This window comes from Apis florea, unplaced genomic scaffold (assembly GCF_048593485.1).
Source record: "Apis florea isolate Af1SG1 unplaced genomic scaffold, ASM4859348v1 contig_1615_pilon, whole genome shotgun sequence".
NCBI classification, from domain to species: Eukaryota; Metazoa; Arthropoda; class Insecta; order Hymenoptera; family Apidae; genus Apis; species Apis florea.
Window position 1 is genome coordinate 460,486 of NW_028256416.1, and position 22,880 is coordinate 483,365.

Here is a 22,880-nt window from a genome sequence, read left to right on the forward strand (position 1 = left end):
TATATTTGGCCGGCGCGTTTCTGCCCCGCCAATTTACAGAATGGACCGTATCCATTCGTCGAAACGTTGTTTCCATCGTTGTTTGACAAACGATCCCTTCGAATATCGCGAAGGGGTGAGAAACGCTGTAATTCCACTTCTCCATCCTCGTTTCTCCGTGCTTGTTCGTTACGAATAATTTCTTTCCATATCGGGTGCGTATGTATATTTCGATGAGACGAGGGAGAGACTTTGGTCCGCCTCCTTTCGAAAAATAAATTCGAGAGAAAGGAAGGAAGGAAGGAAGGAAGGAAGGATTAGTTAGAGAAGCGAAGATACCGCGTGGTGAATTTTCGAAAAGATCGAGTTCCCATCTCCCATTTCGCTATGAGCGACTTGTTCGTCGCGAACGAAGCACCAAAAATGTGGTTGGGAAAGTTTCCTCGAAACAGAGTATTTCTTTTACTTTTAAACACGCTCGCTTTGGAATCAAATATAACGTTATACGGAATATAATAATATGATATAATTCGGATGAAATCTGTTCAAAATTAATTAATCCAAACGAAGGTGAACAAATTTGAAGAAATAACCAAGTATACCTTTGCGCTATATACCTGTGTTATTCCCTGTGGGAAAGCCGATTTGGCCGATTTTTTTTTTCTTTTTTTTAGTGATTTTTATCAATACATATAAAAACAAGATATCGACGCTACGTTTCCACAGAAATGGAATACGCGGCGTCTCATTCCACGGGCCGATTATGGTCGCCCGTAATACTTCAACGACATGGAGCTCGCGAAAGTGCTTATAAAAGTCGGTCGTATTATCTCGATCGCATCTTACGCAGGCCGACCGTACTAGCGAAAGAGTTTTAATTGTTTGAACTAGTCCAGTTAGAGAACAGGGAGGGGGGGAGGAGATTCTTGTTTTTCGATTATTCGGGAGAAAGGAGGAGTTGGAAGCGTGCGCATCTTTCCGGTCGGAGAGATGTAACGGCGACGGCCGAAACAGAGCGTGGATACTTAGCGAGGCAAAGTGTCGCGTGTTGTAACTTAAGATCGGTTTGCTGCTCCCACAGTGTAACCCAAGAGCCTTCTTCGGCTTCGGTTTCCACGCTGGAGAAATCGGATAGGACGGGAGTCGCGCTCTACCTCCGTCCGTCTTCTCTCCTCCCTTCTGCTTCCTGCTCTTCTTCCTCCTCTACCTGCCCACGAGGCTCACCTGCCTCCTCGTATGCATGCATTGACCTCGTATTTACATTTGGGAAGGTTACGAGAGGATCGCAAGAGTACGTTGCAAATAATAAAACGTAGGATGGCGACGTAGGAGCGGAAAGGAGCGCCGATCGAAATTTTGAAGGCAGAGTGGGTAAAAATCGTTTCTGCTAGAAGCCTCGTTCCATGAAACAACGGCCAGGAAGCGTGCCATTAGTCTTAATGCGCTCCAAGTACGCTTCCCTCGAACGGTCCTTTGTTTCTTCCACCCAAACTTCTTCCCTTATCGCGATATAACTTCACGGCCCGATTTTTCCCGATTTTCGCTCTCCGTGAGACCGCGCTTATTATTATTATTATTCCCACCTGAGCGTCGACCCGATTCCCATTCGAATCATCCTTCGTGCTCGACCGACCAAGCCATTCTCTCGCTACACCGTGATTCTGTTCAATTTTCTCTTCCACTTAACCGAGTGAAAACCTCTTTTCGTTGGAGATTGCGAACCAGTTTGCCAATTTAGCGGGAAAATTTCGCGAATCATTTCCTTTTTGGCCGTTTTGACGAAGGAAATCAATCCCTTGGAGGAGGGCCTCCGTCAATATCCGGATCGAGGACGCGCCCGATTTAATCTCCACCGATGAACCCGCGTGATTCCCGGAGCGTAACTCGGTTAGGAAGTTGGATTAATAGAAACTTTTCCCTCGCGAAATATGAGCCAGAGAGAGAGAGAGAGAGAGAGAAAGTTAGTTAGCGCATATCATCCATCCTGGGGGATATCGGTGCAAAACGGAATATTTTTTATTTCTCTCGGTCGCGATTTGCGTCAAGGATAGATTGCAAGAGAAAGTAAGGAACGAATAATTTGCTTGGACGCGTGAAATTGCGCGTGATAATGTTGAAATATTGGATTAAATTTGCGGGGAAATTTACGATCTTATCGCGCACCATCGTTTACGATCAATTTGATCAAATTCCACGGTTCGCTCGTCTCGGCGCATGCATTATTCGTACTTGCATCCGATTGGCCTGAAGTAATGAAGTTGCGTTCGACTTTCCATGGGTTGCGCGTCGAGTAAAAGCGCGTTTTCGTCGGAACCATGCTGCTGAGTCACGAGAAACGTCTTGGTGCTCGAGGGGAGGGGGGAAGGATTGGAAAAGTCGCGATGATCGTTGACCGGAAAAATTACCAGCCCGTCTTCTCCGTTTTCTCCCTTCGCGAGTAGAGAAAGAGTACGAAAAGGGAGGGGAAGAAAGAAGGAGAAGGCGTCGATCGAATCGGTTAATTTCGCATCAGCCACGCAGGCAAAAAACAAATACGCAACGGGACGAACCGTCTCTCCGTGGAGAGATTCGCGCGAGAAAATTACCTGTCTGCAAATTCTATTGCCGAGAGAGAGAGAGAGAGAGAGAGATATTTCGAAGGTAAATAAGAACGAAAGAGTCGATGGAATCTTATGCTCGATTTTATTAGAGTTTTCGTATCCGCTTTATCCGCTCCGAAACAAATCCAAACATTTTTTCCTCTCGATGTATACCGTTCGTGTTAAAGTTTTTGAAACGCCGTGATTTGATAATTATAATAAATAAATCGTATTTAAAATATTGCATTTGAACAACGTGAGATTTTCGTCGATGCGCACATCTTTTTGATAAAAGATCTTGGATGAAACGAGAATGCGAGCGCGTCGTATTTTTATTAATGGATCGTCATCTGGATTCTTCTACGTTGTATAAGAATCACATGCGAGTGATTCTAATGTCACGATACGCAGAAATCGCGACTGTCTGTCGCCACAGATGAAACGTTTAAGTTTAAGACTCACCGACGAAGTAAACAAGATTGCGTTTTTTCTCGTTGCTGAACAAGCAAGTATATGTCAAAGGGTTAATTTTACAGAGATATAAGAAGGGAATGCGTAATAGGAGACGTTGGCAACTTTACGTTTTTATTGTTTCATCGGTGACGAAACTTTGGTGGCGAAAGAAAGCGAGAATTCTTGTGAAAGAATGCGAAATCGCTTTGAACTTTCCCGAGACTTTTCATACTTGCGTCTCTCTGTATCCGCGTAAGCGAATCCACTGCGCTTTAACCCTTCTTTAATTAACGAAGGTACAACGAAGCTAGAAGGTTCTCCGCGCAAAGAGAGACGAGCTCTTCTTCTTCTTCGTTCCGAGACATTATCTTTTTCCTCGAGAAACGTTTGAACTCGGCGGCCTCTTTTCTCCCGCGCTTCTCTAATCTCTCTCAAACCGAACAGCCGGTTAATTAGAACGCGCGCGCGTTTTCTAATTAAAATGTACACGCCACGACGAATTCGTGATGGAAGAAACAACCGCCCCCGTTGGCGGGGATTCAAGGTTCCGCGAGAATATCAGCCCCGGTTGGCCCGAGTTCAATATCGCGAATCGAATTAGACCGAATCGAAACAACATTCCCTGCGTTTATTTAAAACGAGTCTCCGAATTTGAAATTAAATCGACTTTCGCGTGTCCTCGCCTCTGTCGTAGTAACGCGAGTTAACATCTCGAGACGGAAGAGAGGCCTTCTCCTCCTCCTCCTCCTCCCTCTCGTCGCAGGTAGGACGCATCGTTAATACGTAAAAAAATCCCTTTTTACCCTTACGAAGGCGCACGATGGACCACGTGTTGAGAACCTTGCCAGTCGTCATGGCAACCCCCGTCCGATCTCACGGCCGACGACGGCCGTTCCTCGCACCCGAATCAGGAACGTAACTTCCGCGTCGTTGGCCCTTTGTTATTCCCGGATCGACCGATTCTCGCCATTCACCGCGGCCGAGAGAAAGCCTTCTCTTCTCATCGTCCTTTTATCTTTCCTCTCTTCGATTCATTCGTTTCAAGTCCCTTCGAGAAGTAGTAAACGGTTTCTTCACACAGTACAGGCGGGGTAATTGGAAAGTATAACAATAATTCGGTATAATATATTTCTACGGCTTTTGGAAATATGGTGGGAATAGCGCTAGTGTGGATAATGAAACGCGATTATCGAGGTTACGACTCTCTCTCTCTCTCTCTTGGAAAGAAGAAATCGATCGAAATTTCTAATCGTTGAATCACCACGGTGCACGATATCCATTGTTATTACGGACGATCGCCTTTTCGCAATTTTTCCCTTTCTTTCCGAAACGTGTCTTTCGCATTTAATCGAACCGTTGCGTTTAAGAGAAAAAAGTTGAAACGAAAGAAAAGAGGAGGAGGAGGGAGGTTTGGTGGACGGTTTCGGCGCATGTTTCCCGTCTAATTAAATCGATACACCTGTCTCGGTTACGAGGCTCTCGAGCGAAACCTCTTCCACCAGTCAATTAATCAATTACGTCGCGGTGGAAAAATCGATACGTCGCGACGTAACAAATCGAAAAGCATAATTTATTTTACGAACAGATTTGATTTCACCTACGAAAGAACGATGGACGAGTTTTTGATTTCAGCCTCTCTCTCAAACGGATCGAAAATTCCTTGGATCCGTACGGTCCTGGAGATGGATTCGCAAACAAGGTCCGAGACAGGCCGTCCAACTGTCAAACGCAGAGGACAATAGAGCGCGATAGGGGTGGCGGTAGTCGGCGACTTTGCATACGTCAACGCCCCTTCGTCCGATATATTCGACCCGGCAAACTTGCCTCCAAATGATACTCGCGCTTCGACTAAACGCGTAAAGTGACCGCATTGTTATTCCCTCGACCAGAACCAACCCTCCTCCAAATTTATCGATAAATCTCACCTTTGTCGATCGGCGTATCCTCTCTATCTCCTCCTCCTTTTGCGCAACGTGATCTTCTCTCGAATACTCGCGCTAACGACGGATTGGTTGGGTTCCCAGGAAACGCGCCGCAGAAAAACTCGCGTCGTTGATCTAGCTGTAGACGTTTCCGCGTAACGCGCCACTCACTCTCTACGTTCCGACGCGTGGTACACGCAGTTAGCTCGTTGCGAGCAAACCGAGTTTCCTTGTCCCGATCTGGCCAGGTGATAAACCGATTGATGAAAAGGAGGGGGAAACAATTGGGGAGAGGAGAATGGAATCGTATAAGATGGGAGAGAACTTTAACGAGAGCATTAATTAAGAGGGCGATCGTTTTACGCGAGCACGGATTATTAAGGTATAATTAACCCTAAACCTACCACGGCGCGGACCGTTTTTGAAATTTCGTTTAGAATTTCTTTAGAATGCAAACTTACTGTATCGTTTACTTTGCGAATCCAATTAGTTAAGATCTCTTTCTATTATATTAAGATGTTTTTTCTTTTTTTTTTTGCATTTGACCGGTCATGGTAGGAATAGGTGAATACATGAAATGTCGGTAGGTTTAGCGTTAAGGAAGATTCTCGTCAAGTCGATCTCGCTTTCACGAATCTCGATTCAAGTTCCCTCGCGAGATAAATCCATAGATCGCTTTAATTGAATTGTCGGTTCACAAGGCGTGCATCGTAGTTCGAGAATTTACCGTTCGCAGTTTCTTCTATTGCTAGAATTTCTTTGAAAGGAAAATTCGGTAATTAACGGTAATCGCGAGGGCTAAAAAGGGTGTTTTCCAGGGACGAGGAGGCTAATCAACGACGCTCGACTAAACGGTCTGTTTTCTCTGTGTTCGCAGGAGCGATGTGTTCCTGGAGCCGTATCTGCAGCAGCACGGGACCGTTCAGGTGGTCAGCTCGCCGAGCACGCCTCCGCCCAATCCGCTGCAGCATCATCAGCTCACGCAGCTACATCATGTACAGGTGAGCAAATCCTTAGGGCGGAGCGAAGAATGGATCGATTCGAATACTTTGCGCAATCGAGGGATACGGTCGCAATTAGCCGCGAGGGTGTTCGCCACGCGTCGCACGTCCTCGTTTAATCCGTTTAACCCGTCGGTCTGCATTTCAAATTGAATTACGCTCGAAACTGCGCCGCGCCGCGGAACCCCGAGCTCTCTCTCGTCCATCGAGAGAAGGAAGAGAGGGATGGCCCCGCGAGAAATCGAAAAATCGCGCCAGTTGATCGTCGCGTGTATCCAGTCTCTTTTCTCTTTATTAATTTCGAGTTGCGATCGAGTGAACGATGAAGTAGATTTTATTTAGATTCGGTTTACTTGGGTGATCGGAAACGGAGAGATCGATTTTCTCCGCTTCGTGAGTGGTAAAAAAGAACGAGGGATCGTTTTTTTTTTTTTTTTTTTCTTAACCTTTTCAGCGTTCGCAGCAATCCGAATTGCTTGAGCGTTTGTTGAAAAAAAAATTGATGATAAAAACGAAATATCGATGCTACGTTTCCAGAGAAAGATGCTCTCGAGTCGCCTGTACTAGCGAAAGGGTTAATAATATAAAAAAATCGGCGTGGGAATCTCGTACCGAAAGTGTCGTGGATGAAACGCGTATCGGTTCGAGATCGTGAATCGATGGCAACGAAGGCAATTCTAAGGCGAACCCTTTCCCCAATGGTTGGCGAAGCCAACTGGAGCAAGACCTTTGCACTTGAACAGAAACGCCTCTCGTGCTCCGACAATCGTGGCAGAAATATCCCGTTGAATTGCTCTCGTTTCAACGAAATTGCGAAATCCGTACGGAATAACGTTTATTCTCGTTTCAAAATAATCGCAATTAAAAAAAAATCTCTCTTCCTCGGAAATTTTCAACGATCGATCAATCGATCGAGCAGAGTGCATCAGATGTGCAAATAAGTTCTTTCCCCTTTCTTTCCCGAATTCAAGATTTTACTACGTTCCAAATCAGCTGATATTCGCCGATATTCTTCTCGCGTCTGGGTCGAGATTTTCGTCGAACGATTCACGATCGTCGTCCTTCAAATTAAAATTTCCGGCTCTCGAATCTTTGCTACGACTTTTCGCACGTTCCGTGAGATACATTTCCTAAGCTGGAACGCGAACAGGACTGAAAACTCTTGGAGCCACTCTTCTTAAAAACGAAAGAACGGTGCTTGGGACGACGCCACGAACGGTAAAGTAATTCGAATTCGATCGTGGAAAAAAAAGGGGAAGGAACTATTTGCATATCTAATCATTTCCATGGAACGTCACAAAACTATTGCATAAATCCCTATGATTACGAAAACTTTGAAAAAAGTAGATGGATACATCGATACACAGCAATGGAAACTCTCGTCGCGACACTTTTTAAAAACGAAAGAGCCGTGTTTCGTCGCGAACGGAAAGCGAATTCGAATTCGGTTAGAAATTACGATCGTAGAAAAAAGAAGAGAAGGAACTTATTTGCACGCCTAATCATTTCCATGGAATGTCACAAAACTATTGCATAAATCTATATGATTACGAAAACTTTGAAAAAAGTAGATGGATACATCGATACACAGCAATGGAAACTCTCGTCACGACACTTTCTAAAAACGAAAGAGCGGTGTTTCGTCGCGAACGGAAAGCGAATTCGGTGGAAAGTTAGGATGGTGGAAGAAAAGGGGGAAGAGAGAAGTTATTCGCACGCGTAATAAAAGGAATTGGGAAATTATACTCGTATAATTTTCCTGATCCACACCGTTTCGCTACCACGCACGTTAATTCCACGTGATCGGTTAATCTCGATCCCGCGACTAAAACCGCGCGAAACCGGCGGCGGGGTGGGCGGAGAAACGAGTGGACAAAGTCCGCGGAGCAAAGGTACGCGCTTAAAGGCCCGTAAGCCTCAATTTCGAGGGTGTCGGGTAAATCCTCGGGGCGATCGTCGTCGTACGCAATATAACGCCTAATGCGCTATTATACCGCGCGGGTTATCTCAATTTGCAGCCAATGCCCCCTCGTCCCTTACACTCGCCGTTCAAAATCTCCTTTTCCCTCTCTTTTGCCATCGTCGCTGTTGTAACCGTATTTCTCCTCGTCTCGTGCCAACATTCGCGGCGAATAATGCTACTTTTCGAGGAGACGAAAAGAGGAAGAGGAAGGAAAATTAAAAGAAGGATTATAACGGAGAATTGATGTTTTCAGAGCGAGGAGTCGCTTTCCTCGGAGGGGTCGGCCACCTCGGGTGGATCTTCGAGCTCGACGGAAGATTCTGGCAGCGAGGTCGCGTGCGACATCACTCTGATCGAGAGGCTTATACGCTCCCATCCGATCTGGTTCCTTCCTGGCATCCAAAGAGCAGGCGCTTTCCACTTGTTGCAAGGCAAAGAGGAAGGGGTGAGTGCACTTGAGCGAATCGATTAGGCGTAAGAAAATTGCAAACCCTCCCTTTCCCTCCATCAACCGGCCAAAGTATTGGAAAGCGGGTGCCTCCTGCATTTCACAGAGAGACAAAAGAGAGAGAGAGAGAGAGAGAGAGAGAGAGAGAGAGAGAGAGGATTTCGCTCGAAAGCTGCTCCTTCCGGACCAAAAATATCATCCGCGACGAGAGAGAGTTTTTCTCCGATTATCGTTTATACTTCTTTCCTTCCCTCCCTCCCTCCCTCCCTCCCTCCCTCCCTCCCTCCCTCCTCCCCCCGGTGTCTAGACTCGGGATTATTTATCACAATGGGCGAGATTACGCGGAAAATTTACAACTCGCCGCGAAGAAGAAGGCTTGGAAAGGCTTGATGCGCTTCTGGAAGAAGGGAGGAAAGCTCGGAGAACAAAGAGAGGCGAAATAATCGAATATAATCGATTGTCCCGCTCGATCGCGTAGGGAAAAACTACTAACCCCCCCCCCCTCTCCCCTCTCCTCGAAGGCTTTGATCACTCGCTGATTCCGCGAATATTTCCCGGCATTGTTGGCCGAAATGAATGCCTCGCTCCTTTTATTCGCCGAGACACAATTCATCCAGTATTCTTCTCCCCAATTTCAACGCGGCAATTTCATCCGTTGATCATCCGCGGATTCGATAAAAGGGGGGGGATTTTTTCCGAACGTCCGTCCGTCTCCTTTCCTATCGGAAGGAATTTACTTGAAATTTATTTTCTTTTTTTTTTTTTTTTTTTTTTTTTCTCAACTCGAACGAAACCGACGATTCGAAAAAGAGATCGGTAGATTTTTGGATCTGTGGGGCCTGCATCGGCCGTTTGGGGCAGTCGGTGGATGGTTTAATGCGCGGGAGACGTGCCGTTGCCCCGACGAAATACGGCCGCCCTAAGCTTCTGGCTGCGTTCCAACCCGCCAGAAAACACGCATAACAAGTGGCATTGTTAGCGCGCTTTTCTCGCGCGACGCGCTCTCCCCTCCCCCGTTTATTCGCGCGCATTTGTCACGATCCGCGCGACAAAGTGACGCTGATCTCTCCTCCTCGCGAAAACGCGAATAGAAACACGAAGAAGCCACCTCTTGAACCGATTATCCAATTTTTCGTCCGATTCTTTCCACCTTGTCCTCGAATTTCCTCCGCGGTCGAGAAATATTTTCTACGACTGCGTGTTGTATGCGTGTTTCGAGCGCGTACAAATGTATGAAATATATATGTAAAAATTCGTAAGAGTCGCGGATTCCGTTCTTTCGAAAACATTTCCTCATCTCTGTCGATGAAATATTTTACGCGTGTTGTAAAAGTCACAATCACGGCGAAAAATTATAGAGAATCGATAAAATTGATATCGATATCTTATCTATCTATAATCTATAATTAATTTGTTGTCTCATTATAAATTAATAATCTCGAATGATACGCTCGATTACGGGATCGATCGAGTTAGATTTTCACGGGTGTGAAACATATGCGGGGAGAGAAAATTTTAATCGTGAATTTCGACTTTGTTCGATAAAAAAAATATGAAATTTCGCCCGACGATAACAACGTTAGAACAATCGTCGTTTGTATTCGACACAGTTTTCCATCCGCCAGTCTTCAGCCAGCTGGACTCCCGTTCTTCCGCTCGTGTCAGATAACAACCGATCAAACTTCTCCATCTACGCAACTCCGTAACATCGCTTCCCGCCACGGGGCATTGTTTCCACGCGACGGTTATCTCCGTTGGCCGGCCGAGTCGAGTGGCGCACCAGTCATTTATTTATTATCTATCCGAAATTCGCGGGGAAAAACTAAATGCCTCGAAATGATCACGAAATTTTTATCGATCGAAATTTATCCTCGTGGAGAAGAGAGGTAAAAAGTTCGAAAGTAAATATCGGTGGAGTAATAAAATTCCTGAGTGTCAAGAGCGAGGGGAAAAGGGCTAGGTCTAGGAACGCGAGGAGAGAGATGGAGAGCTGGCGAGGTCGAGAAGATCCTCTTACGGAATTATATCAAGATGGAATCGAGGTTTCCTCGCGATAAAGCCCGCCAGCAGCAGGGTCAAGCCTTTCGTCTCGTGACTTTGGGAACGAGATCAAGAATGGATAAAGGCTCGGTGAAAAAAAATTAAGGATGGGGTCAAGATGGAGGAGTAGCGCCTAATGATGACCGGAACGGCGATAAGGATCGCCGCGAATCGGGTCAAGTGTCCGTTTTTTAACGTGGGAGGCGAACTTGTGCCTCTGCTCGATCGATTTAAAAAAATCGCCTCATCGCTTTCGATTCTTCGATCGTTTCGATTCGAGTCGAGTCGTGTCAGGGCTGGGATGGAAACGTTTCGAAAATGTGCACAGACATTTTACCACCCATCCTTGGCGGCGACGAGCGCTATTTTTTCTCCTCGCTGAATAACGGAAAACTGGGAGGCGATGTAATCAGTGGAGCAGGGGGAGGGGGGAGGGGGGGACAGTGGAAACGGCAGCGAACGAGCCGTGCTATCGTCGAGGTATTGTTTCCCCGCCGGCTCATTGTTTTCCAGCTTTGTTAATCGTCCCCCGCCAACCAATTGCACAGGGCCGAAAAACAATGCGGCTCGCAATTACTTCTCCATAGACGCGAGACGCCACCACCCCCGCCATGTTGAAGCGGTGATTGCGCGAGCCAGTGCATCCCCGGGAAGGGGAGGGGACGACTGAAATTATCGCGACTACTCTCGATACTGTGGATGGATGGATGGAAATGTGGATGGAGTGGATGAGCGCTCGGTGTGTGTGATTTTTTTCTCTTTCCTTTCTTTCCTTTTTTTCATTCCCTTTCAATACCGACTATTTTAAGGAAACTTTTGACCTGAGGGAGAGACGATCATCATCCCATTTCCCTCGAAACGAGGACAAAGAGGAAAAGTATCAAAAGGTTGAAATAAACTGTGCCTCTGTGAGGTGAGTTTTTTGTCCCGGTAAAAAAAGAGCAAGGGGGAAAAAAAGGGCAGAGCCGCGGCAAAGAAAGAGAAGTCGGTCTCTTCCTGCCTTTCTTTTTTTCTTCTAGACCTTTGTCTCGTATTACTCTGCCGAATGTCGCAACAACAACAACAACAACAACAACGACGACGACGACGACGACCACTCTATCGACGCGGACGTGGACTTCCGGCTGGAAATGTCGGGGAATTATGCAATGTGTTTTATGGGTCGCTGTTTTACGCGGTGTCTCGATTCGTTATTATCTCTCTCTCTCTCTCTCATAAGCGAGCGCAGTTGCGATTCTTTTCTCGAAACTTGGCTGGTCGGTTGAAATTTATGGAGCGGAATAAGGAAACCGGTGGATAATAATAATAAGCGTCTCTTTTCTTTTTCTTTTCCTTCTTTTTTGTTTGATCCGCGTTTCCATGGAATCGAGTCGAGTAGAAAGTAAAGAGCATAATTGGTATCGGAGCGTATGCGAGCGATATAAACGTTATTTGGGTGCAGATATGTATGTATTCTTATAGCACGTATATACGGAGAAAAATCTACATTTACTATTTCATAACGGAATTGGATTTTCGAAACTTGAAAAACTTTTTATAAATTGCAACATATTGAAAATGCTATGCTATACATTGCCTATATAACGAAAAATATTTCAAATAAGTTAAATGATTTTAAATATTTTGATTATTATTATTACTATTGATTCATTTCTGAACGTATATAACGATCTGTAGAATCTGTATTTCTTTTCTTTAAACGTAGAATTATATATTATATATTAATTAATTAATCGATACGATTCGCCGTTTTATATAAAAACGTATCGTGCTTTATCATGGAACATTTGCGCGTAAATTTTCTTTGCGATATTTCTCGAACGAATACTTTCAAATATTAATCGAATTTCTGTTATTTGCCTTAATCCTACGAGCTTCGTTAATCCAACGAGGATTGGCAAGAAACAAAAAATATATAAGATCAGTGCCATCTCGTGTTTGGACACTGGAAACTTCGACTTGTTACTAGTAATACAGGATATGCAAGGAGGTATTCGTGACGTCACTGACAGAGAGCAACATTGTGCGAGAAAGACAGTGATCTAATATTTTCTATCGCTACGTTAAATTGAAAATTAATTAATTATTAATCAGGTTTCTACTAATAATTTCTGCACTTTTAACCTTACGTTTTGAAGCGAAAACTTCGTCCAAGTTTCTCGTGTCGATTTTAATTTGAAATTCTCTTCGTTTAATTATTTATCAACGATTAAATCCGGACGGTCGCCATTGATACGCGATGCGTTTTTCCTTAATTTCTCATTGTTATTAAATTTATTTTTAAATACGAATATGTGTATTTAAAACGTTACTTCCTTCTGTACATTTACGTATAACGTTTATTCATAATTATACGTTTGTTTAAACGAATAAATTGATTTTTCATTATTCGATTACAAAATGGAGATTGAAACATTCCCTAACGATCATTAATAAATAAATAATTAACAAAAATTTCATGTTAGAATCGATACGAAAAATTTACGTGAAATTCTAGCTTCAAGATGCAATCTTAAAAGTGCGTGAATTGTTAAGAAAAAATAAGAAATTGATTGATTTTTAATTTAACATCTTCAAGTGATTGAAGATTAAATCTTCTCCATCCTTCTCTTTATCTGTGACGTCACGAATACCTCCTTGCATATCCTGTATTGCTAGTAGCAAGTCGAAGCTTCCAGTGTCCAAACGCGAGATGGCGTTGACCTCAGAAATTTTTCATCCGTCTAACTTATCGGCGGCAATGTGTACTGTATGTTTTTGTATCTCGCGTACCCTCGTGTCAACCGCATACGTAATACGTATAATAAATATACACGGATACCAGTTTACGAATTAAAGTTTCGTTTACCACACGCGCATACATATGTTTAAACGTTTGTGAAATAGGAAAGTCGAGTTTAAACTTTATATAAGTTTTATTAATAAGTTTTCTTCCGTCCTAAACTTGATAGTAATTTCTAGAAACGATGTGCATTAATTCGATGTGATAATTCGAAAAGTTTCCATTATTTCAACAAGTTTTAACGATTCGTTCGTGTTTGAACACGTTTTCTTTCGGACAGGAAAGAAATTTCGTTTCGACAGAGTCCAAGATTTTCGATTAATAAAATATCTCTTGGAAATGTAAAATGTAAAAAGATTACTTGGGAAAAGCTAGGTTATCAAGATTTGAATTCTTTCCAGTTTCTTTCTCCACGCGAATCCAATTTTTACGATCGTTATAAAAAAAAAAAAAAACAGAATAACGTAATCATAAAGATTTTTATCATCGATAAGAAAGTTTTCTCTGTTATGAGCGATCAAAAAAATTATTACACCGACATCGAGTTACTAGTTTTGCGTTGACAAAATATCTGTTCGAAGCGTTTCCTTGATTCCTTCCAATCGTGTAAACGTTTTTACTTGCTTCGAGTTGGCGCGTTAATAATTCTCTGTTTTTATTTATAGAACTTCGTGGTCCGGCAGTCGAGTCAGAGCGACACGATGGCCCTGTCCGTGCGACTGCCACCGGGAAAGGGACCGTACATCGAGCACTACCTGATCCAAGCCAACAAGGGGAAGCTGAGCTTGGAGACTAGCGAGAACAGGTTCGACAACATCCCCTCGTTGATCGCCCACTATTCTCAGTGCTGGTGAGTGGCCTCTCTTTACGTTCACTTCTTCTTCCACTCCACCGGATATCGTCTTGTCTTCGTTATCGCCACACTTCCTTCCCATTTATTCCCCGTACCCCATTAATCCCTTCTTCCAAAGGATCCAAAACAAAGATCGTATCGTAATGATTAACTATCAAATAGTCGTTCATGGTCTGCAGCCTGGCATTTATTATCGAATTATTATTTCTTTCGCGTGCAAATCCATCGCTCGTCGACCCAATCCGCGCGAGGTGAAAGTCGTACTTGCTTGGATCGTGTTCACAGATAATTTAAGCGGAGCTAATGGCTTCGGTGAAAAGTTTTTTCTTTTTTTTTTTTTTTCAAAAACCGTGTTAATCCTCGGTTTTCGTGATAATCGACGTACCGTTTTTCCTTTTAATAAGTCTAATTAATGATTCATGAGCGTTCCGCCCATTTACCTTTCTATCGATCCGACCCGATAACGCGCTAATTGTTTCGTTCTATCCCATTTTTCCTTTCTTCCACATCTTTTTCTTTTGTAATTAAAGGCTGAAACTTTTTGCAAAACGATCATTTGGAACGTTTGAATCAATTCGAATCAGGATCGAACGATCGGGTTAATCGCTGAATTAATTAAATCTTTTAAAGAATACGAGAAGCGTGAAATCATTTTTTGGTAAAAATCTTTTTCTCTATCGCACGGTTAACAAATCGATCACGTCCCATCTCGTCTCGATCAACGATTTTGAACGTTGATCCTTCTCGCCGCGACCGTTGATTCGCTCCGATCCATCTTTTTCTCTTCTTTTCTTCGATCGAAACAGTGACGAATTGCCGGTCCAATTGACACTGCCAAGGGCGATGCGCGAGGCCAAGAACAGGCAACAGCTCTCCTCGTTGGCGCTTCTGGGTCAGGAATTCTGGAGATATCCGATGGCGAATCCAAAGCCACCGGAGAGCAGCAGCAGTAACACGTCTAGCTTGAGCAGCTTTCGAGGCGGTATAATATAATTTTGACGAGGAAGCAATTCGAATCTCGCACGAAACGATATGTATTTCTATTTATACATTCTTCTTTTTTCAGGTAACAACAACAATTTGAACAATAACAATAATAACACCCCGACGACGGAGAGCATCGTGCTAAATTTAGCTCCCATTTCGCCGCACGAGACACGTGAGTGATAGACGGATTACGATTTCGATCGAAATTAAGATCAAGCTCGATTTTCTTATTATCGTATGTTCGCGCAGGAGGCTCGTCGCCTACAGCAGCTTTGACCACGACGACGACGACGACATTCGCGTCGTCGTTGCCTCGACAACCTCGGCCAACTCCACCGAACACCCTCAATCTGACAACCTTCAACGAGCCTCTGGATCTGAAGAAAGAGAAAGTCTCGCCGGGCGACAAATTGTCGCAGAAACTGATCTCCCCAAACCTGGTCCAAAGCGTGAGATGCCCTTCCCCCGTGGTGCACAACGTGGAAAGCAACGTGCTCAGTCCGGTCCAGGATACCAAAGTCAGCTTCGAGTCGAAAAGCGTGGCGGAAACGTCGAAATCGACGGTGGTCGAACTGTCCAGGACCAAATTTTCCTCCGTCACCACCTCGAATTTCCACCAAAACGTGTCCACGTTCAACAATTTCTGTTGCGCCACGTCGCCCGTGCTGCCTGAAATCAGGAACATCGTAGCTGAGAATCATTCATCGGGACAGAACGTGAAGACGCCTCCACCTCCGCCCCCGAGATGGGCCAAACCGGGAAATCAAAACAACTTCAGCGTCACTGCCACGGTGACGTTCAATCTGAATCACACGAATGATGTCAGCAGTTCGCAGGTGATTCGATGAGATTTCTTTAAAAAAAAAAAAAATCGTCTCTCTTCTGTCGCACCACGTACGACTACTATCGAATTTCCCCTTTTTCAGAACACTCCGTCGGATCCCAACACGTCTCTACTGAGCCCGCAGAGCGCCACGTCGAACAAATCTCTGATATCGAACTTCTCCGTGAAGTCACCCCTTTCGCCAACCACTCCTGTCCTCTCTCCGATGTCGAAGCTAGTCCCGAACACGGCCGTGAAAACGCCTAACGTTCTCTCGCCGACCACGCCATCCAGCACGAGCAAGTCGAAGCGGAGGCGGGACAGGGAAGCGCGAAAGAACTCGCAACACTATCAGGAATCGGACATCCTCGAGTCGTATTATCGAAGCTCACCCGGTGACAAGATATCGGATTACGAGGACATATGGAACACGACCGATCAATCGAACCATTCCACCTGGTCGCCGAACGACAAGCTTGCGAGGAACGATGGACCCGCGAATCCTCAAGACCGATTGAGAAACTCGAACGACCGGCTGATGGTCCCGGACAGGGTTGTTGTAAATTCAGCCGAGAGAAATTTGAACGAGCGACCGGCCACGAATGAACAGTTGATAGTGAGGAACGACAGGATGATCGTGAGGAACGACAAGTCGATCGGGAACGAGAAGTTGAGTTACAAGGAGACGACCAGCCCGGAATTCAGCAGCTTTAAACCTGTCCAGGAGGCGAAGTTCGTGGAGCAGAGCAACGGATCGCCGGAGGAAACGGGAATGGGAAGGAGACCCGACCTGTTGTCTCGAGTTTGTGAGTAAAACCGTCTTTGAATCAACCGTCTTCGCGCGAATCGATAAAATTTAAATACGCTTCTTCCTCTTCAAGCAGGCAGCGCGAATTCCTTGAACAGTCCCAGTACGGTAACGCCACCCAGGAATAAACTAGGTTTAATGCTGGCCAAGTCGGAGAGTAACAGCCCGTTGACGCCGGAATCGAAGCAAGGTAGCCCGTTTTATGCGGAACCAGCGGACGCGATCGCTCAAAACGCGGCTATAATACCGAGAAGGCGACCTAGGAACAATCCAGCGACGAACAAGTATCGACACAGCGAACCAGGCTGGCTGCAGACGCCTACGGGTGCGAATTCTAATCAATTGCACCCGATCGATTGGGAGGAGCCTGAGGAAACGGAGGACAAGACGCCTTTGATCTCCTCCTCGGTTGATAACCTAGCCAAACGGCTCGGCACTAAAGAGACGAAAAAGATTCCACGCGCCAAGCCTGTGCAACCGCCAAAGATCAGGACCAAGGTGTTCAACGATACTTCTTGGGCCGTGGACTCCAGCTGGGAATTTATCGGTCAGCTTTTCCTACGTTTCTTCCTTCTCTTGCGTTTCTTTTTTTCGAGAGAGTGTAATTGTCTCAAGTTCAATTCGTTATAACTTGGTATAACTTGTTCCTGTCAAATTCATTCCTCAAATTGAGATAAAAAAACTTTTGGTGTATACTTTTCGAATTATCGTTATCATCGATATAACACCTTGTTTCACGAACAAGAAGATGAAATCGATGAAATACGTTAGAATGCCTCGCCTCGTTCATTTGTTCAAGATCCGAAAATCGAATCATCAAAAATCCTCGTCATTCGTATAATTTAATCGTCTTTCGTGGAAATAAATATTTATTATATTAAACGAGTTGGATGATGTTTGTACAGGCAACGAAGGGGACGATTGCGAACCTGACTACGACTGTGATGCGGATTACGAGGGTGATAACGTGGCCAGAAAGTTTCCGGACGAGGAGTGTGATAGGGACGTTGTTGGGAACACTTTAACCGTTCAGAGTATCATCCTTCAACGGTAGATCTTCAATTACAATTGACTGATAACTTTTACTCATAAATATACAATACAATTGTTGTTGAATGCATTGAATTAACAAGGAAAAATAAGTAAATTTAGATTAAAAAAAAAAAAAAAAAGAAAAGAAAAACCTTTTTTCTTAAATAGACGATATTTATTATATATATATATTGTCTGTGTATCTTTCGTTCGAATAACGTTTGATAACATTATTATATTTTAATTGTTTCTCTATGATTTTTTGCGTATCGAACAAAATAGGTACCCAGAGTTGTTGAAACCGCCGGACACGTCGGAGTCGCTTTACAGCGACAGGAACTCCTCGTACGACAACGTGGAGAAGAGGAACGAAAGAGAAGAGGCTGGAGACAGCAGAAAGGACCAAATCTACGACTCCTCCGAATGGGAGACGCCATTGGAGACAGACGAAAGTGACGTGGAGAGGATGAAGAGGAACAAGAGTTTCAAAGAACGTTTGGATCCCCTTCTCTGTAAGTTTCCATTCCTTCGTTTATTTATATTTTATCCCTTTACGAAAAAAATATTGAAAAGTATAGAGTTATTTACTCTTATGCTATTTCTTTCACGAGATTGACCCTTTCCGTATCGAACAATTGTAAATTTAGATACAATTACTTAATACTCAATTGGAAATATTTGAAATTCTTCGTGAATAAATAAAGCATGGTGGAGCACGCATGTGGGACATGTATTTGTGAAATTATTTATCGACTAAACTATCAGCATGACTCAAAGGAGCATCGAAGTGCATTGCTAGCGCGTGGCAAGTGTATCGGAAATCGCATCGAGAAGGTCACGACGCGAATGGCACGATAGTGACCGATCGATAAATGTGTCATAGGAAAAAATGTGATACGAAAAATGTTTGTAATATTGCGACGTAACGAGTCGAAAAAAATATAACGAGAGATTTGATATATTTATATGTCATATATATATATAATTAATTCACGGAATAAATACGATTCTTATACTCCGATTTCGTCGATCGTTTCACGAACGCTCGATGGATAATGCATAATCTGTCATTATGCTAATTATTATGCTCGCTTTTCGTCTGGAAGTAGAGATAAGAGGATAAGAAGTTGATTATATAGTTTCGAGATGATCTTTGTCTCCGACGGTATATCGTTATAGAAGCTTTATCGAAACTTTGTAGAAATTTGAAATTGTGTAGAACTGTTTGCGAATGGAAATTCAATAGAATGAAAATAGAAAACTTAAGAATGATAAAGATAAAGAAAAAAAAAAAGTGGATAGATAAAAATAGAAGATCGGAGAATTATTAAAGTTTGGAAATTAGGATTACAACAATCGATTAATGACTTAATTAGTCACTTATTATTACTTATTAATTGATAATTAATAACTTAAGTTTTAACTTAAGGATTGAAAACAATTTTTCTAACAGTGCATCATAACTGAGATTTCAAACATTTTTACAAATATATACGTATTTTCCAAAAAATTTTCCATAGTTCCATAAATGGAACGAAAGGTTTAGAAAGTTAGGTAAAATTTAAAATTGGCCTTGGTTCGCTCTAACTGCGACAACAATATGCTGCGACAAATAGATCCTTCAATCTTTAGTCGAAAATCCAGCTGGTCTAATATTTACCGGTAGATTATTGGATGGAAAATTTCAATAATTGTAAAAAAATAATAATAATAAATCCAATAATTTTTACAATTAATACTGGATAAAAAATATTGGGGAAAAAAAATAATAGACATATAATTGATCTGGTATTAAATCATCAGAAAGCAGAAATCTATAGAATTTGCAGATATAGTAACAATTTGTAACACGATACAGTCGTATCGATGACAGATCGGACGTATCTCGATACATCCGATCGTTAATCATTCACGCGAACATCGAGTGCCACGTGAAAACAAAGATTGAAAACCGCACGGATTGAAATCGCAATCTGTCGCGTAGAAAATTCAATTCCAATGCTAGTTTTGGTCGTTGATTATCTTCGTCTACTTCCATTCTTTTGTCCTCGTCTTCTTTTGTTTGGTATCGACAGGTTTACCATTCGAGGGATTAATTTAAAAGGATTAGCAGAAATTTTCCATTTCGTTTACCTGACAAGTTTAAATCTTTTGTCCAATTTCAATTTTCAAACAAATTCTAAACAAGAAATGATGATAAAAATTTCTATTAAAAATATTCTCTTATCAGAAAATTGAAACGTGATAATCTTTGCGTAAAATACGAGAAACCGTGTATAAACCGTATTTCTTGTTACAAATTTCCGGTTGAATTTTGCGAAAGTTTCGCGAAAGCGTCGATGATAGTTTGATCTTTGAGGGAGATTTACATCGAGCAGCGTATAAAGCGAACGATAATGGCTGGCTTTGCCTAGCAAATTGGAATAGTTTACGGGGTGTCGGTCGTTGAAACAGCAAACTGTCGCGTGTTGTCATCGTTCCCTAAATTCGAGCGCTGCATTGTTCGAGGGGTTGTTTAATAGCCGACTATGAAATATAATCACCGAGAATAATTTAAACGATCGTTTCATTCATATTTCGCGAATATTTAGCAGATACATCAAGATGATTGTTTAAATCTTTAAAAATCGATAATATAATTTTTGTGATCAATATTTTTTGCTAAAAAAAAAAAAGAAAACAAGTAGTATCCAAACTATTCGATCTGAACAATTATTTTACGATCTGCTTTGCATGGATTATCGTATTTCTCGGAAGATGGATCCTTAACCTTGGACCAAGGGAAGGGATCCTTACTTTCTCTTCTTCCTTTCCAAACGTTGTCTAAAAATTTGTTCCCCGGGGTATTTTTGCCTCCCCTCCAGCGCAAAGACAACAGAGGCTACCTTTCCCGATAGCGCTGTCCATTGTTCAGTGTCAGTCAATCCGTGATCGGTGCTCGTGTCACTCGGTCATCGGAACGATTCGAGCTCTCTGCGATTATTCTTTCTGCTAGTGTTTTCGATCGATGAAATCAGTGTTTGCAAAACTTTGAACGTGACATTTTTTTTTTTTTTTCTTTCTTTTTCTACAATCTCATTCGTTTCTAAAAATTCAATCGCAGATTCGCAACAAGTTGTCGGAGAAAAATTTTTAGTGGTATCGATGGATAGATTTTTAGAAGATGATTTAACTGTAGTGTAACGTTTGAGCACAAGTTTACACCTTTTCCCCGATCAAAAACCAATCGAAATTCATAATTTGTCTTCAAAGACTACAAAGAGATCGACCTCTCGAGAAAATTTTTCGCGTAATATCTATCCGTAAAATTTCACAGTGGCCGAGATAACACACGAGACTTGAGCATCCTGATCTGTGTGGGATATCGATAATTTTATACGAAATTCTCAATTCCTCCTCGCGGAGCAGTTGTTCGCCTCGAAAACGGATAAGTCTTTTCGAATAACTTGGACCAGACTCGTTACTTGCGATCTCTCGATGAAGCGTCCAATTCTGTAAAAAAAAAAAAATCGCTAAGAGATGAAAATTGGAAAATTTACGATTCGAGATATTGATAAACTTTGAACACAAAGTGATCGAAAAAAAAAAGTTTTTTAACTTCGTGAACGAGAAATTTTGATCGAGGTATGAATTGAGAAAGAGATTTTTGAAGATTTGCGGATTGAGCAAAACAGTATTATAGTTTTAAGCAAATTTAAAGATGAAGCAACGTAGCCTGAAATTCTGGCAAATTTGGAAGGTTAAGGACAAAGCGATCACTTGTTCGGTCGAAGTGCGAACAAAGCAAAAATTCTCGAGAGGCAGGAGCATCTTGCAAAGTATAACCAGATGGTTCCAGTATATTTACAAGAAATTGCAAAATAGTATCGAAGTCTTTAAGTGTAAGTGAAAATCTTTAATTTCAGCATGGCATGAAAATTTGTCTCTCCCTTTGTTTATTAATTTCTTGTGTTTGTAAATTTAAAATCTTCCAACTCTTTTTTTTTTTTCACATTTATACATATCAAAAAGTGTTCGAATAAATGAGAAAAATTCGAAGGGACATCCTCTATTTGCATAATTTCTCTCCGAAAAATTATCACGTGAATAATTTGTCAATAATGAAAGAGAATGAAATTAGTATCTTTATAACTGCGTGTACAGATAAAGTCTATTTGCAATGTTTTAACGTGCTTCGCTTATTTTAGAATTCCATGTACTATTAGTAGTTCGGTAGACATAAGATAACGTGTTGGGATATCATGCTTATTTACCGAGTTATCGAATTAAAAAACTTTATTGAATTTCTTAAATATCGGTATCAAGTTACCGATCCCTCTCTAGTGAAACTACAATGTTCATTCTTCCAATCCAGTTATCTGTTATCCAAAATAGTATTTCAACATTTGCTCTCTTTATTCTCGAGACTTTATCTCGGTCTCGGTCAATACAATACTCTTACTTCTATCGATAATATTAATAAGCTAATCACAAAGTTTGGTATGAAATAATTATCGGTCCCGAATTCAATAAGAATCGACGAAAATTACGAGAAATTATTTTTTACAATATTTAAGATTATCGAAAGCTTCCAGCACGTGTCAAAATCAATTCTCTCGATCGAGGCTTCCGTAATTAACCCTTAATTATCACTTAACCCAATCATTCTACTTCTCTATTATATTATGAACAAATTCTTCTTGATCGAATTTTTTTTTTTTTTTTTTTTCTGTCTACAGCCCCTCCAAGATTGCAAGCCCTTAGAAACCGTGACAATGGAGGTACAGGCTCGAGCATAAGGTCGTACGCCCTTCAACTAGCAGCGGACAAGACGACCACGTTCTCCCAAAACATTGACAATTTTATCCAATGCACGAAAGAAGGGAAAGAAGCCAGCCCACACGTGGTGATGAGAAACATGCGGCAATTTATGTCCGGGATGAAGAACTACCTGGTGAAACATGGTGAAAGAGAATTCGAGAAAGAGGTGGAGAAAGAAAGGCTGAAGCTGAAGCCAAACGAATTCTTGAATTTGGACGCTATTTTAGAAGGCGTGATGATGGGCTTAGTGGTCAGGCCGCTCAGAGAGCACGTTTACAGACTGTTTGTCGAGCATTACGCGGCTACTGGTTCGTTGCAAACCCTCGCCGAGAGCATCCAGCACGCCCAGGGGAAACATGTTCAGGATCTCGGTGTTCGAGTTAGTAAAAACCGAGTTTGTCGAAACGGTT

The 22,880-nt window shown here is 42.5% G+C and overlaps 1 protein-coding gene across 10 annotated transcripts in view; it reads left to right on the top strand.

The window, feature by feature from the left end:
• The window catches only part of spri (Src homology 2 domain-containing protein sprint), a 118,969-nt gene that overhangs the window by 91,961 nt on the left and 4,128 nt on the right, over nt 1–22,880 (top strand). For 9 of the 10 annotated variants that reach the window (XM_086904763.1, XM_086904767.1, XM_086904756.1 and 6 more), the window contains 11 exons: nt 5,811–5,934; nt 8,151–8,342; nt 13,833–14,017; nt 14,827–15,002; nt 15,087–15,179; nt 15,257–15,843; nt 15,934–16,636; nt 16,712–17,185; nt 17,544–17,688; nt 17,953–18,182; nt 22,389–22,849. In XM_086904763.1, coding sequence (XP_086760889.1) covers nt 5,811–5,934; nt 8,151–8,342; nt 13,833–14,017; nt 14,827–15,002; nt 15,087–15,179; nt 15,257–15,843; nt 15,934–16,636; nt 16,712–17,185; nt 17,544–17,688; nt 17,953–18,182; nt 22,389–22,849 — 3,370 coding nt within the window. The remainder of the gene's footprint in view (nt 1–5,810; nt 5,935–8,150; nt 8,343–13,832; nt 14,018–14,826; nt 15,003–15,086; nt 15,180–15,256; nt 15,844–15,933; nt 16,637–16,711; nt 17,186–17,543; nt 17,689–17,952; nt 18,183–22,388; nt 22,850–22,880) is intronic. The other variant, XM_086904776.1, reaches the window with a different exon arrangement.